At 42.1% G+C, this 15,391-nt stretch overlaps 1 protein-coding gene across 1 annotated transcript in view; it reads right to left on the bottom strand.

Annotated features, from left to right (window-relative positions):
* PARN (poly(A)-specific ribonuclease) overlaps nucleotides 1-15,391 on the bottom strand; it is an 88,062-nt gene that overhangs the window by 58,293 nt on the left and 14,378 nt on the right. The window contains exons 9-16 of the mRNA XM_066576198.1: nucleotides 14,071-14,109; nucleotides 13,640-13,682; nucleotides 12,894-12,974; nucleotides 12,745-12,801; nucleotides 11,682-11,759; nucleotides 10,823-10,866; nucleotides 7,042-7,084; nucleotides 3,185-3,260 (exon numbers count right to left, since the gene is read on the bottom strand). Coding sequence (XP_066432295.1) covers nucleotides 3,185-3,260; nucleotides 7,042-7,084; nucleotides 10,823-10,866; nucleotides 11,682-11,759; nucleotides 12,745-12,801; nucleotides 12,894-12,974; nucleotides 13,640-13,682; nucleotides 14,071-14,109 — 461 coding nt within the window. The remainder of the gene's footprint in view (nucleotides 1-3,184; nucleotides 3,261-7,041; nucleotides 7,085-10,822; nucleotides 10,867-11,681; nucleotides 11,760-12,744; nucleotides 12,802-12,893; nucleotides 12,975-13,639; nucleotides 13,683-14,070; nucleotides 14,110-15,391) is intronic.

The following is a 15,391-nucleotide window of genomic DNA, read 5'->3' as shown; positions in this document are numbered from 1 at the left end:
CTATGACACGGAGCTTCGCTGTTCCAGACCTCTGCTGTTCCGTCACCTGGGACTATCTCTGCACTGGCCCGAGGCGAGTTCAAAATATTTTTCCCCTACTTTCCCACTCTAAAACAGGGGTGCGTCTTATGATCTGGTGCTTCCTATAAAGCGAAAAATACGGTATGTATAAATATATCAGGGGACAATACAGAGATCTCTCACATCATCTGTTTATACCCATGACTGTGACTGTAGCAAGGGGGCGCTCTCTGCGTCTAGAGTAAAGAAAGTTTCTACACCGACACAGAAGGGAGTTCTTAACTGTAAGAGCAGTGACTATCGAGCTTTAGGCAGGCGACAGTTTCCCCTTTAACCCCTTGAGTGGCAGGTTTCTTACCACCCTGTCAGACCCTCCAGAGCAGGTTTTTAAATGTGCCAATCGTTTAATTTCAACTAATTTTCCAGTCGCGTTCCAAGAGCCATAACTTTCATTTTTCCATTGACGCAGCCATATGAGGGCTTGCTTATTGCAGGACAAGTTGTACTTTTTGATGACATCATTTTTGGGTATATATAATGTATTGCATAACTTTTGTAGGGAGATTGGGGAGAAAAAAAAGACATTCTGCCATTTGTTTTTTGGATTTCATCTTTACAGCATTCAGCGTGAAGAATAAATAGTGTGATAACATTATTCTCTGAGTCGGCACAATTCTGGTGATATCAAGTTTATACAGTTTTTTTATGTTTTGCTATTTTTGTATTTAAAACATTTTTTTTTCTTAAAAAGGTTTGCTTTTGTGTCGCCACATTCCAAGAGGCTTATTAATTTTTCTTTCCATTGCCAGAGCTCTAGAAGGCCTTCTTTTTGTTGGATGGACTTTAGTCCTCATTTATCAAATTTTTAGGAACATGTAAAATTTCGATCACTTTTTATTCCATTTTTTTCTGGTGGCAAGATTAACAAGATCTGTAATTCTGGCATGTTTTTTATTTTTATTTTTCACTGAATTCTCTGAGCAGTATAAATAAAATATTAAAGTAATTCTACAGGCCAGTAGGATTATGCCAATACCAAATTGTAATATTTTTTAAACTGTAAAAGTCACGAAAAAGAAAAAAAAACTAAGTAATACAAGTTTAAAATCACCCCCCTTTTGCCATATCTATAATTTAAAAAAAAAAAAAAAAACCGAAGTCAGAAAAGAAAAATACATATTTGGTATCGCCGTTTCCGTAAAAATCCGATCTATCAAAGTAGTGCATTTACCCCACATGGTGAACGTCGTCCAAAAAAAAAAAAAAACGCCACAAATGCACTTTTTTAGTCACCCTGTCTCCCAGAAAAAAATGCAATAAAAAGCGATCAAAAAGTCGTATGTATTCCGAATTGGTACTAACGGAAACTTCAGGACATTCTGCAAAAAAATGAGCCCTTGCTCAACTATGTCAATGGAAAAATTAAAAAAAAAAGGTATTGTGCGCAGAAGATGCAGCAGAAAATTTTAAAAAATTAAATGTTTTTGGAAAAAAAAATTAAAGTACTACAGCAAAAAAAATAAAAAATATAAGTTTGGTATCGTACCAATCGTGCTGACCCATAAAATAAAGTTAGCATGTCATTTTTATTGCAGTTTGTGCGCGTTAGAAACAAAGCGCATTGAAAGATGGTGGAATGTCATCCTTTTTTAAATTTTACTCCACTTTGAATTTTGTAAAAGCTTTTCAGTACATTATATGTTACTTTAAATAGCACCATTGAAAAAAACTACTCGTTCCACAAAAAACAAGGCCTCATACAGCGACGTTGATGAATAAAGGAGTTATGATTTTATTTTATTTTTTTTTAACGGGGGGGGGGGGGGGGGGGGGCGTCATTAATGGGTTAAATAACGTACTAACTTCCTTCTCTAGGTCATTACAACGCAGGGATATCACATGTGTAATTTTGTTATCAATTTTTTAAAAAGTAAAGGGAGAAAAAAAGCTTTTATTTTTTTTAAATAATTTTTTTGCTTTTTTTAAAAAAAAATATTTGTCCCTTTAGATAACTTCCACAGGGACTCATCAGGACCCCCTGATCACATTCCGGGAGTCCGATGGTGACAGCCCTTTACATGCTGCAGTCGCATAGACTGCAGCATGTAAAGGGTTAACAGCAGAGACCGGAGGTTTTCTCCATCCTCTGCCATGTACGAGCTGGTGTTCGGCTATCCTCTGACAGCCAAGCACCAGCTCTCCCAGCCACAGAGACCATCGGCTGGCTTCTGACAAGCCGATGGTCTCCGTGGCAACCTGTAAACAAAGCAGTGCAGGAGTTAATATCTTCCTGCTTCTATTTTCAAAGTCCTGCACTGTTCTCTGTGGGTTGGTGCAGGCAGAGCACAATGCCACAGCTTATGGCATTGTGCTCTGCAGGTCCCACAGTGAAACATAGCCCATAAATCTTCTCGGCTAGATCGCTATGGGCAGTGGAGCTCGTCCCGGAAAATTTCTGGGCGTGCCACTTAAGGGGTTAAAGTGACCACTGTGAATTTTAAAAAACCTGTGACATACAATAGACATGTCAAAAGAATTGATCAGTGGGGGGGTCCTGCTGCTGATTGCTAGAATCCGGGCACTGCAGCGATCACCTGAGCACTGTGCACCCCTCAGCTTTGTTAACCAGTTTCCAGTTGCTTCCAGCAGCTGAAGACTGCCTTATACAAGTGTTTAGAATCTTCCCCTAGTTCTAGCGATCAGCCGGGGTCTCAGAACTCCCACTGATCAATACATTTTACTTATCTCTGACATGTCAAAGCTTTTCTGAAAGTGCAGCTACCTTTTAAACTTCAGCTCTACTGTCAGATGTTGATCCTGTTCCATACTATCCGGTGCACATCTGACATACATGCACATCGGATGATGCCAAGGAGGTTAAATACAAAACTGTGCAGAGCATTTTTATGGATTATACCCATAAACTGAAAGTACTATATTTACGATCAAACACCTTATTACTTTACGGCCAACACTTTAAGTGGTAACAGATTCCTGAAAGAGTCAAGAACGTCCTTTCCTCTACGAAAAAGGCGCAGATATCCTTAATGGTTTTCTAAAGCCTTCCTGAGCGCGGTTATTGAAAATGTTGTTTATTTTACAGAAGCCAGTTACAGATTTTAATAGATAGTTGACAGAAGCCAACTGCTTCTTGAATTCTTACCAACTTCAGGAGGTTTGAAAGGAGCCATTTGTAATCTCTTTTCCAGTTCAGCAAGGACAGTGTGTGAAATAATTGCCTAGGAGCACATAATGGAGACATAACAATTAATGCCAGATGTACATTTGTTTCAGCACAACTCTAATCAGCAATGCTGCCACCTTGTGGGAAGAAAGTGTATAAAACTGCTTAAAATAGAAAGAAGAAAAGGTATGAAGAATAATGCTTCCTAAACAAAAAGTTGTATAAATAGAATTAAATAAGGCTGGGTTCACACTGGGCGTATTCCCGGCGGAAATCCCGCGGTTTGGCCGCAGCAAAAACCGCAAGATTTCCGCCGGGAGAACCGCCGCGGAAAAGCCCGCGGCGGCTTTGAAGCGGCCCGGCCGCTCGCTTTTCTGCTGCGGTCGGCGCTCCCATAGAGCAGAGCTCGGCCGCGGCGGACAGAAAAGATAGACATGCTGCATATTCTGAAACCGCGGCTACAGCCGCTGCAGCCGCGGTTCCAGCCTGACTTACCGCAGCGGATTGGCCATCCCGTGTGGACGAGATTTCTGAGAAATCTCGTCCACATGGCTGGCTAATGCCGAGATTAGCGGCCGCAGGCGTATTTGCCGCGGCGAAATCCCGCACGGAATTTCCGCGGCAAATCCGGCCTGTGTGAACCCAGCCTTAGTGGCAGAGAAAAAGCTTGACCAATGTAATGAATGCTACATGGATAGACTTTCAGTATTATATTCTCGTTATTACCCCTTCGCCCCACATACGCACGCGCACACACACGCGCTCATTACAGCTACAAATTCCAGCCCAACTGAGTTTAGTGATATTTACTATCAACATCAAAAGGGCTCCATCATGGGATTTATGGGCACAGAAGTGCACACCTACTACACACGTCCATACCAACTGTAGGGAAGAGCTGTGTACAACTCTCCATTGAGAGCTCTAAGCATCCGGTTCACCCATAAAGTAAGCGGTAAATACAAGTGCCTGTATAGGGAGTTTTCAATACTGTTTAGATCAAAGTACTACTAGTTCCAGTTATGCACAAAACAGAAAAAAAGATTGTGTGCAATAGAGACACCGCTGTAAATAAAAAGAGTATTTGAACATAAATGCAGTCCAAACTCTTATTTATGCACCACAGAAACAGCATTAGCACTTGAAAAGCTCAGCCGTGCATCTAAATCATCAAGGCAGAGTATCAAGCTGCAAAAAATAAAGTGCCATAGAAAATGTTGCTATATGCATGACATACCTAAAAGATGACCCCTTAAGGACATGGCTTATTTTGGGCTTAAGGACTAGAGATGAGCGAGTGTACTCGGATAAGCACTACTCGCTCGAGTAATTTGCTTTATCCGAGTATCGCTGTGCTCGTCCCTGAAGATTCGGGTGCCGGCACGGAGCGGGGAGCTGCAGGGGAGAGCGGGGAGGAACGGAGGGGAGATCTTTCTCTCCCTCTCTCCCGCCCGCTCTCCCCTACGACTCACCTGTCAGCCGCAGCGGCACCCGAATCTTCAGGGACGAGCACAGCGATACTCGGATAAAGCACATTACTCGAGCGAGTAGTGCTTTTCCGAGTACGCTCGCTCATCTCTATTAAGGACGCAATGATTTTTGGCAGATTTTTAATCACAATTTTTCCAAAGCCATAACTTTATTTTTCGGTCAACATGACCATATAAGGGATTGTTTTTCGTGTGGCGAACTGTAGTTTTATTGGTGCTTTTTTGTGCTCGTAGACTATTGTAGAACTTTAATTATTTTTTTTATGATAGCAGGGACAGAAAACGCATCGATTCTGCCATAGACTTTTTTTTCTTAACCGCATTACTCATGCAGCATAAATGACAATCCTTTTTTTTTGCGGATCAGTACGATTACAACGATACCAACATTGCTTTAAATTTTTTTTAGGTTTTTCAACTTTTCTGCAATAAAAACCCCTTTTTTGGAATATTTTTTTCTTAATCGCCACATTCCAGGTACTATAAATTCATTTTTCAATGAACGGAGCTCTGTGAGGGCTTATTTTTGTGAGACAAGCTGCAGTTTTTATTGGTACGATTTTGGGGAAGCAAAAATGAGAAAAAATATAGTTTTGTTTTTTTACATTTTTAATTTATTCATTAAATTTTTGAAAAACTTTTTATGTCCCTGTAGGGGACTTGTACAATCCCACCTATGATCGCTATGATAAGGCATTGCACGATTTCTGTCCTGCAATGCCTTATCGCTTGTATTAGCGATCATAGGTGCTGGCAAAGCAGGACGCCTGTAGCTGGCATCCCCTTGACATGCAATGACGTCACAGAGGGAGCGCTCTCCCTCCCTGAACCCTTTACATGCTGTGATCTACATAGATCGCAGCAGGGAAGGGATTAACAGCTGGGATCGCTGTCCCGATGCACACCCGCTGTTACAGGGGGAGGCAGGCTGTGACAACCGGCTCCTGCTACCGGATAGAGCAAGACCTCTTCTGATCTCACACTATCCACAGGGCGTAGTGCAAGTATGGAACCTGTATGCCTCCATGTCTGCCCATAGCACACCTGTATCCAAGATAGAGGCGGTACAACAGCGTACTAGAGCCTCCATGCCCCTCATCTCAGGATCACATCTTCTATCCAAGCTAGAGGCGGTACACAACAGGGTACTACAGCCTCCATTCCCACCTGTATCACATCTTGCAACCAAGGTAGAAGCAGTACAACAGGGTACTAGAGCCTCTGTGCCCCCCCCCCCCCCCCCACTGTATCACACCTTTTATCCAAGCTAGAGGCAATATAACAGGGTACTAGAGCCTCCATGCCCCCCCCCCCCTCCCACTGTATCACAACTTTTATCCAAGCTAGAGGCAATATAACAGGGTACTAGAGCCTCCATACCCCCCTCCCCCCATATCACATCTTGTATCCAAGCTAGAAGTGGTACAACAAGGTACTAGAGCCTCCATGTCCCCTGTATCACATCTTGTATCCAGGCTAGAAGCAGTACAACAGAGTACTAGAGCCTCCATGCCTGCCTGTATCATATCTTCTACCACCTCTAGCTTGGATACAAGATGTGATGCAGGCTCTAGTACCCTGTTGTACCGCCTCTAGCTTGGATACACGATGGGATACAGGGGACATGGAGGCTCTAGTACCCTCTTGTACCGCCTGTAGCTTGGATACAAGATGTGATACAGGGGGCATTGAGGCTCTAGTATCCCTGTTGTATCCAAGCTAGAGGTGGTAGAACAGGGATACTAGAGCCTCAATGCCCCCTGTATCACATCTTGTATCCAAGCTACAGGCGGTACAAGAGGGTACTAGAGCCTCCATGTCCCCCGTATCCCATCGTGTATCCAAGCTAGAGGTGGTACAACAGGGTACTAGAGCCTGCATCACATCGTGTATCCAAGCTAGAGGCGGTACAGCAGAGTACTAGAGCCTGCATGCCTGCCTGTATCACATCTTATATCCAAGCTAAAGGCGGTACAACAGGGTACTTTAAAGGGGCAGTTTTCTGCAATAAATGTTCTTTTTGCTCTGATATTGTAATCCCTTCCTTATATCAATGTTACAATCACACAGAGAAGGTTTCATTCAATGCCAACAACCCCTTCCAGGCGCCTGATATCTTGACAATGAGTGCATAAGATACTGTTGAGTACTGTAAAATTATTTTCAGAAACTTTTCACAGTAGTTATTATTGAGCACAGTCTTTCTCCATTTTGTGCAGGACACATGTGTATAAGCGGCAGACATTTTTTGGGGGGTGCCAGACATTTTGGTTTGTTTTTGACTAGTGCCAATCATATGTTTTTAGGAGCCGTAAAACACTTCAAGAGAAGGGATCACTCTACTACCTTAAAGGGTTGTGTAGATGCCATAAGCTTAGTGTCCAGCACCCTGGAAAACAGAGGGGGAAAAAAAAAGAAGAGTAAAAAGAATATTCTTATTTGTTTTTTTTTCAATTACTTGTAAAATTCTTCTAGGTTTTTCAATAAAACTTAAGGAAAAAAAACCACCATTATTAAAAGATTAAAGAAAATGATAGAGCATTTATAAGCCAGAGATAGACATTATGCATGGAAACAAGATAATCTTTGCCCCTGAATAGATTGTAAAATGGAATAGTAATTTACAGGAGCTTATTTCCTGAAAAATGCGACCACAGCCTAAAAAACACATTGGAAACTGGTCGTGTAGAGCCGCTGTATCAGTTTCAGTGACTCACAGGAATCCATGGACTGACTGAGAAAGTCAGTGGTTGTACGCTACTGGTCAGAGCGCTCCATGAGATATATATCTATCTTACAGATCCTCCACCTGCTACCTTTGGCGATGTGTGCATGGGACGACCGCCAAGGCACTGAGCGAGTAAGGTTACCTGGGGCGGTACACCTATCAAACTGTAACGTATGCCTCCTAAGGCAAGTTCAGGGAGGACAGAAGCCTTCCGTGCAGCAGATGGGCAGTAGACACTAGTCGCTTCAGCTCATAAAAACAAAAGCAACTAAGCAGCGACTTCCTGCTGCGTGTATTCAGGAGTCACTCAATCCTTGAACGACTGCCGTTTAATGTGAATGGAGGTGGGTGGCCAGAAGAGATCTCCGGCACGCGCCTCCTCCATTCACTGAATGACTATTGCTCCTATATGAAAGCACAGGAGTGATAGTCGTTGACAGCTGTTCCGTGTAAGAGGTACTTTTAGAGCTTATTCACTTCCACACGCGGTGCATGTTTGTAACTCTGACTGAATGCAGATGGCACACTGACCCTCTACAGCCAGTGGGACCATGAAGTCATGCATTTTTTATTCTACCAAGAAAAAAAAAAAAATTCCAAGCATGTCCTATTTTGCTCTGATTTTTGGGCTTTCAATCGCTAACTCAAGTCAATGGGGGCACAAAAACAAGAAGGTACATTTTATTAAACATAGTGCACACAGAGGACACCCGTGCGCACCAAATTTTTCACTTCTTGCCAAGCAAAGCTAGAAAGAAAAATTGTACTACTTTCCATCTTTTTTTTTTTTCTCCATACAAGACAAAAAAAACACAACAAATTGACGTAAAAAACAAACACAATGTGCACGGATGAACATGAATTAAAGTCATTCTGCTTTTCAGACCAAAATCAGACACGCTTGACTGAATAAGCCCTTCGTGAATTATATACTCAGAATGGAACCAAAGCATTGGGACCGATTCTGGCACCCACTACATCCAAGTTGGCCGCCCTTTACTTCTGCAAACTATTTGTAGGAGCACTGGTGTGTGGGGATACCGATAGGTGGACTGTAATTTTTAGCTCTGATGTCAGGGTGTAGTAGCGTTAGTTGTTTTGAGTCATAGTTATGGATGTGCATGGTTGCAGGTGTCGCATGTTTTGCGATGACCAGCCATCTGTGGGCCATATGTACAGACTGGGATAATTTGATTGAACATAATCAGTATAATTTGTTGACTTAAAATCCAGCATGAATATCAAAATGAGTTGGAACAAAACTCCTGCACTCGCCAGATAAATTTAAATAAAGTAAGGACTAGAGATGAGCGAGCATACTCGGAAAAGCACTACTCGCTCAAGTAATTTGCTTTATCCGAGTATCGCTGTGCTCGTCCCTGAAGATTCGGGTGCCGCTGCGGCTGACAGGTGAGTCGCAGCGGGGAGCAGGGGAGAGCGGGCGGGAGAGAGGGAGAGAAAGATCTTACCTCTGTTCCTCCCCGCTCTCCCCTGCAGCTCCCCGCTCCGTGCCGGCACCCGAATCTTCAGGGACGAGCACAGCGATACTCGGATAAAGCAAATTACTCGAGCGAGTAGTGCTTTTCCGAGTACGCTCGCTCATCTCTAGTAAGGACCCTTACTTGAGAAGGGGGTCTTAATATATAATCATGGACCCCACTTTTTTTTTTTTAAATCTAAGCAGCAGGTATACACAACGGTAGATAAAGTTTTTCAAAAAAGTGAGCGTCCATCATTATATATTAAGACCCCCTTCTCAAGTAAGGGTCCTAACTTTATTTTAATTTATACACTTCTGATGAGTGCAAGAGTTTTGTTCCAACTCATTTTGCTTTCTTTGTTCTAAAATCTTTGTATTGCTCTTTTGGATCCATCCTCTCCTGGTTGTGGATGCCGCACTGGCATAGGAAATGGTATATCCAAGTGGCCTACGGAGACTAGGTGTGGTGGCTGATCTTTGGTTGGGGTACAGCTGTCCACAACAGGCGAGTCCTCCTTTTGATAGATTTGTAACAAATATTTGTCTTTTGATGTATTCCAAGGCGCTGTCCTTCACATTTATCAGAATGAGTATCAAGTTTATGGTAGCATTTGTGCGTGGCAATCTGAAAGAAGATTTTCATGCGGCAGGTGACAGAGCGGGATCAGGAAAGAGGGCGAGTGTAAAAAAAAAAAAAAAAACTACTCACCCAGCTTCCCTTCACCTCCCCAAACAGTACCCCAACTTAGTTTATAGTGTTGGAGGTGAAAAGTTTTCTTCTAAGGCTCCTTTTAGAGGAGCAGATTCTCGTTTGCACAAGCGGTTATCACCACCACTAGATCGGTTGTTGTGCGGCCCATTTAGACAGGCAGATTCATTGCAAACTCGGTCAACGAGAATTATTCAGTCTTGCTCAGCGAATGTGAAAGACTAAATAATCAGTGTTTAAATGGAACGAAAAGTGTACAAGCCAATGATATTATGTCTGCATAAAATGGACGATCGAGAACTGGAAGATCCTCGTACGTCATTCAGTCGTTGCCTCGCATGAGCATTCACTTTCGCTCATTTGAACGATAATAGCACCCTAACCTCTTCACTCCCCAAGGCATAGTTACATTCTAGGTGTGCAGGATTTGTATAGAGTACAATCGGTAATTAAAATTTTAACGTGCTTCCTTTTCCATGTTTATAGTTCTAAAATTGGAGAAAAAAAAAACGCATTTGTTATTGCTTCGTCCATAAAAGTCCAATCTATCAAAGTAAAGCATTATTTTTCCTGTATAATGAATGCGGTCAGGAAAAAAAGAAATACTCAATGCCAGAATTGATTTTTAGTCAGTCACCAAGAAAATTACTAAGTCATATGACCTCCAATTTAAATTAACAGAATTTCCGCAGAACAGGGGCACTTGAATAACTTAAGGGAAAAATTGGAAAAAAAAAAAAAAAAAGTTATGGCAGCAGAAAATAAATTCTCTTTGGAAAAAAAAAAGTTTTAACTTACTACAGACAAGAAAAAAAAGGCCCAGTACAGAAAAATTTGGTATCAAAAATCGTAATCATACTAACTTTACCACAGAATAAAGTTATGTCATTTATGTCGCAGTGTGCGCACCATAAAGGAAAAAAAAAAACAAGGGTAGCGGAATTATGGCTTGAAATAAGTACCATTGAAAAAATAAACGCATTCTGCAAAAAACAAGCCCTCAGACGCCTACGTCATTGGATAAATAAAAGAAATGATTTTTGAAAGTGGGAAAGAAAAATCAAAAATGAAAATCATTAAAGGGTTAAAGACTAACAGCAACTATGCAGTGTACTGTCAAGAAATGTAATTTTACCTCTGTCATAAAATCCCAACAGGAATGTAATATACATATTGAACTCTAATGTATAATGCTCCTAGTGAACCTTACCTTGGGAAAACACAGCTTGTCAATTTTTTAAACTCTTCCATGTCCTAAAAGGAAAAAAAAAAAAAGGGGAAAAAAGGAGGAAGATTAAAGATATACCATAATTTTAAAAAGGCTTCTCCGTACGTCAAAGCAACAGCAGCTGTCAGTGTGTGTACATGCCTGCGAGATGGAATACGGATACAAATTTCCAATGCAAGAAATGGAGGATGGTGCCAAAAACAACATATTCATTAGAACATGGGGAGGAAAAAAAAAAAAACTTTTGAAATACTGTACAATAAAAGGTAGGTAAAGTCCCCTGGTGCAAACACCAAATCATGGCTGACTCCTCAGGTGACATCACATCATGACATGTTCTTGGCAGATTGTTTTTGCAAGGTGGTTTGCCATTGCCTTCGCCTTCACCCCCCCCCCCCCCCAGGAAGCTGGGTACTCATTTTACCAAACTCTGAAGGATGGAAGGCTGAGTCAGCCTTGAGCCGGCTACCTGAACTACGCGGGGACTAAACCTGCAACCTTCAGGTCGTGAGCGAGAGCTTAGGACTGCACATATTCTATATGAAACACTATCGTCGAGATATCACGCATGTGTGTGTAAAAGCAGGCTACAGAGGATTTGGCATTCCCTGATAGGCAGTGAAAGTTACGTCACTGGTAGTGTTCACTGCCCCGCAGGAAGTGAACTGCAGCTGATGGACGCTCCACACCAGGAAGAGGAGGATCCAGCCGGCTAGAGGTGAGGTGACCCGGGGGACTGCAGAAGCCAGGAGAAGCTAGGTGAAGAGATGAGGTAATGACAAAGCCCCTTTGAGCAATATGGCATAATGGAGGAAAGATTCTCTAGGAGAGAAACACTTACATCAGGTAACCCGCAATAGAACTGATTAATGGTGTGCATGACATCCAACATCATGTTGTGCCCAACCACGAGTTTACCCTGCAAGACAAGACAAGTCCGTTATGCCAAACTGAACTACATGTGCCAACAAGAAAATCTGTCAGACTAGAACATCTGCCAGTATGACACAACTTCACTGTATTTAGAAATAAAGTGCACATTTTGTACAGGATTCTTACCACCATACAAACAGTACATTAACCCCTTAACGACGGCCTATTTTGGGCTTAAAGGGGTTGTCTTGCGGCAGCAAGTGGGATTATACACTTCTGTATGGCCATATTAATGCACTTTGTAATATACATCGTGCATTAAATATGAGCCATACAGAAGTTATACACTTACCTCCTCCGCTGCTGGCGTCCCCGTCTCCATGGCGCCGACTAAAGCTGCCTTCTCCTTCCATTAGACGCGCTTGTGCTGTCCGGTCTTCTGCTTTGTTGAATGGGGCCGCTCAGGCGTGCTCGCGCCGGAGAGCTGGGCTGCGCATGCGCAGAAGACATGTGCGGCGCGAGCACGCTGGAGCGGCCCCATCATCATGAAAAGGTTCACAAGTTGTATATTAGGTTAGGCAAAGCCGGCTGCTGTCTGCGATATACCACCAAAACAAACTTTTTGTATGTCAGCGATATCACCATCAGTGTCTGCTGGTGGCATTTATGTAGCAACTGGAGACATTAATTAACATTTCCGCTAAAAGAAATTACAGAAGAGGATTGCGCGTAAGGTTTGACGTGCCAACTGTACAGCACCTCATAATCAAACATTTGATGAACAAATGATTTGGGACCACTGCAAAATGGCGGGTAACATCAGTTATTATGTAGAAGAAGAAAATAACTTCAAAAGCCAATTTACAATTATCAATCCCTGCACTTATAGCGCCGTGCAACGCACGGGCAGATCACCTAGTGTTACTATATGCAGAGGCGGTTCTGCTGACAAGCTATGGCTTAGACAACCCCTTTAAAGAGTAGCCATCGTTTCATCAGCCTTGTAACATCAACGTATTTTTAATACTCACAGAGGATGAAATTGCATGAACAACTCTAGAAAACCCAACCGCATCATTAAGGTCTTCCTGCATCAAGACAAAAGCAAATACAAAGAAAGCCCTGTTATCACCAAGAATAGCTAATTATCATCCAACTATAGGAAACATTCCAGCTGTACCTGCTCTTTGGCTTTTTTCTGCAGTTCTTTTGTCTTTCGTTCATCTTCATCAACTTTGGTAATAACCATGTGCCTTTCATTCTGGAACATAGAAGGTACAGGAATCACAGGATAACAGAAACTGGACTATATATCAAACAACAGGTACCTAATGGTACCTCTAACACTTTTGTGGCTGGTTATCTTCGATTCTCTATAAAAGAGTAACATAACCTTTTAAAATAAGACTGTTACCTCACTTACTGAGCAGTCTCACAAACTCACATTCAGGATGCTCCAACATATAAATGTTAAGCAGGTTAAGGGTTAACAGCAGTCAGTGCGAGTGCTGATCAAGGCTATTGCAGGTAGGTGTCAGTCAAAGACAGCCACCACCCACCTTATATGGGGCGTGATCAGCTCACACCCCTGGAGGCTGTACATGTCCGCCCTTTTGGCTTAAGATCCATTTGTGTGAATATGCCCTATATTGAGCACACTACAACACCTCTACCTGAACTCAGGAAGACATTGCATCAAGGCTTGGTGTACCAACAGCTTATGGAAAAAATGTGGCAACTGCAAAAAGTTATCCAGTCTACACAGGCCATCATCCCTGAAGCATGCTTAACTCCTAGTGGAAACCATGCATAACAAATTGATGCTCTTCTGAAGGTCCAAAGGAGGTTTAATGTGCTACTAGATGAGCGGCTCTAATAGAGCTGCCAGGGTATATCACCCCCAATTCCAGATTTTAAAAAGCTTACATTTGGAGACTCTACAGTTTCCACATGGGTGCCTCGGGGAAACCTAAAAGAGAACAAAAACCATTTAGAGAGATAAACTACAGAGCAGTCATTCATATAATGAGCTACAAGGGTGTTTAAAGAATTTAGAACACTTGATTGACGTATTGTGCGTAATGAACCTCACTGAAGCATCCATTAGTTTTCTGCCAGTCACCTGAAGTCATTGCTATGGGTGGCATGTCAAACCCACAAGAGAGGAACATGAGCGTCAGGGACTAGAGCAGAATCAGTAAGGCAAGTATAACTGAACTTTGAGCTTAAATGAATAGATTTTATAAACCTTTTATAATGAGGAGCTGTTAATGTCAATGTATGTTTAGAGCAAAAATGGTTTATAACTATTCATTGGCTGCAGATTCAAGTAGTAAACAAATGGTCCTCGCACGTACTTCCAGTTCATCGTCTGGTAGATAAGCTTCCTTTGATACCTAGAAGGAAAGGAAAAGGTTTCATAACTATAAAGCCGACTTCACACAGGTGATAAAATCGTGCGAGATTTGTGCGTTGCGAGACGGACAAATATGAACCCCATTCTTCTGAATGGGTTCGTACAGATGAGCGATGTTTTCCCACATCTCACCGTGGTGCAATGCTATGTGGTGAACATATTGCAGCATGTTCTATCTGGCTGCAGGATCTCGCATTGCAGGCCCATGGTTTGTATCTTTGGGCTTTCCCCCGGTTTCCTCAGCCTCACATGAGAGAATGTCAGAGATAGCCAGGGTTTCCAACATTTCTACTTGGCACGGTTGATTTAGCTTTTCCAACCTCCTTTGAGGCCCAGGTGTCCTTTCCACCTTTCCCTCCCCTAGATTTCCTTTCCTACCCTGTGTACATCTGTTTTACTTGGAGTTTTATTATATTGACTGATTTATCTGAATATCTGTGACATGGGTGCACTCTTTGGATGCTTTTTTTAAGGTTCACTGGCTGACAGGTTAAGCTCTGTAAAATGGAATTTAACAGCATATCTCTTCTAAGTTATACAGCTACAACATTATATATATAATATTAATTAGGTTGTCACTGATGTCATAAAATCTTTTTAAGCGAAAATGCCTTGCAACCCTGGGGCTTTCACATGGATGGCAAGCGCGATACGGGGGCAGGATTCACAGCCCCATAGCTGCAATGAGATATTTACGGTACATAGAACAGGCTCGAAAATAAAATAAAGGGCAATACGGAGATGAAAAGTGCATCAACATTTATAAGTGAGACTATATAAAATGCAAACGTGACAGATTTCATACCATTATCTAAAAGTTTCTAGACAAGTCTATAAACTACATATCATCCACACAAAAAAGGTTGAGCAAACTCCCCCATCTAACTAGAATTATAGCTAGAATGATAGTCCGCAGCTACATTCACTTGTCACTGGAACAGCTAGGCTTGCACAGTATAGTGGCACTATCCCATTTTCAAGGAGACTACCACCCACCCAACTCGCTTAAAAGAGTCGCAGAAGCATAAAAGCAGTTCATTAGTTCTTTGCAGACATGGCACCCATAGAAGGGATCTCCACATAAGTTCGTTCACAAGTTGGTTAAAGTTGAACTGACTTTATACCAATTTTTTTTTTTTTTTTTTAAATCAACCAGCAACTGTTTTTTGGCAAGCTGATATGAAAGAACTAGCAACTTGCAAGCAAATTATCACTCGTCACCCTGTTGGTAGTTGTGTTTACAAACAACGACTATCGTTTGC

Source organism: Eleutherodactylus coqui, chromosome 8 (genome assembly GCF_035609145.1).
Source record: "Eleutherodactylus coqui strain aEleCoq1 chromosome 8, aEleCoq1.hap1, whole genome shotgun sequence".
Lineage (NCBI taxonomy): Eukaryota > Metazoa > Chordata > Amphibia > Anura > Eleutherodactylidae > Eleutherodactylus > Eleutherodactylus coqui.
The sequence above is the reverse complement of the archived record's forward strand: the minus strand, read 5'-3'. Positions and strand labels throughout refer to the sequence as shown.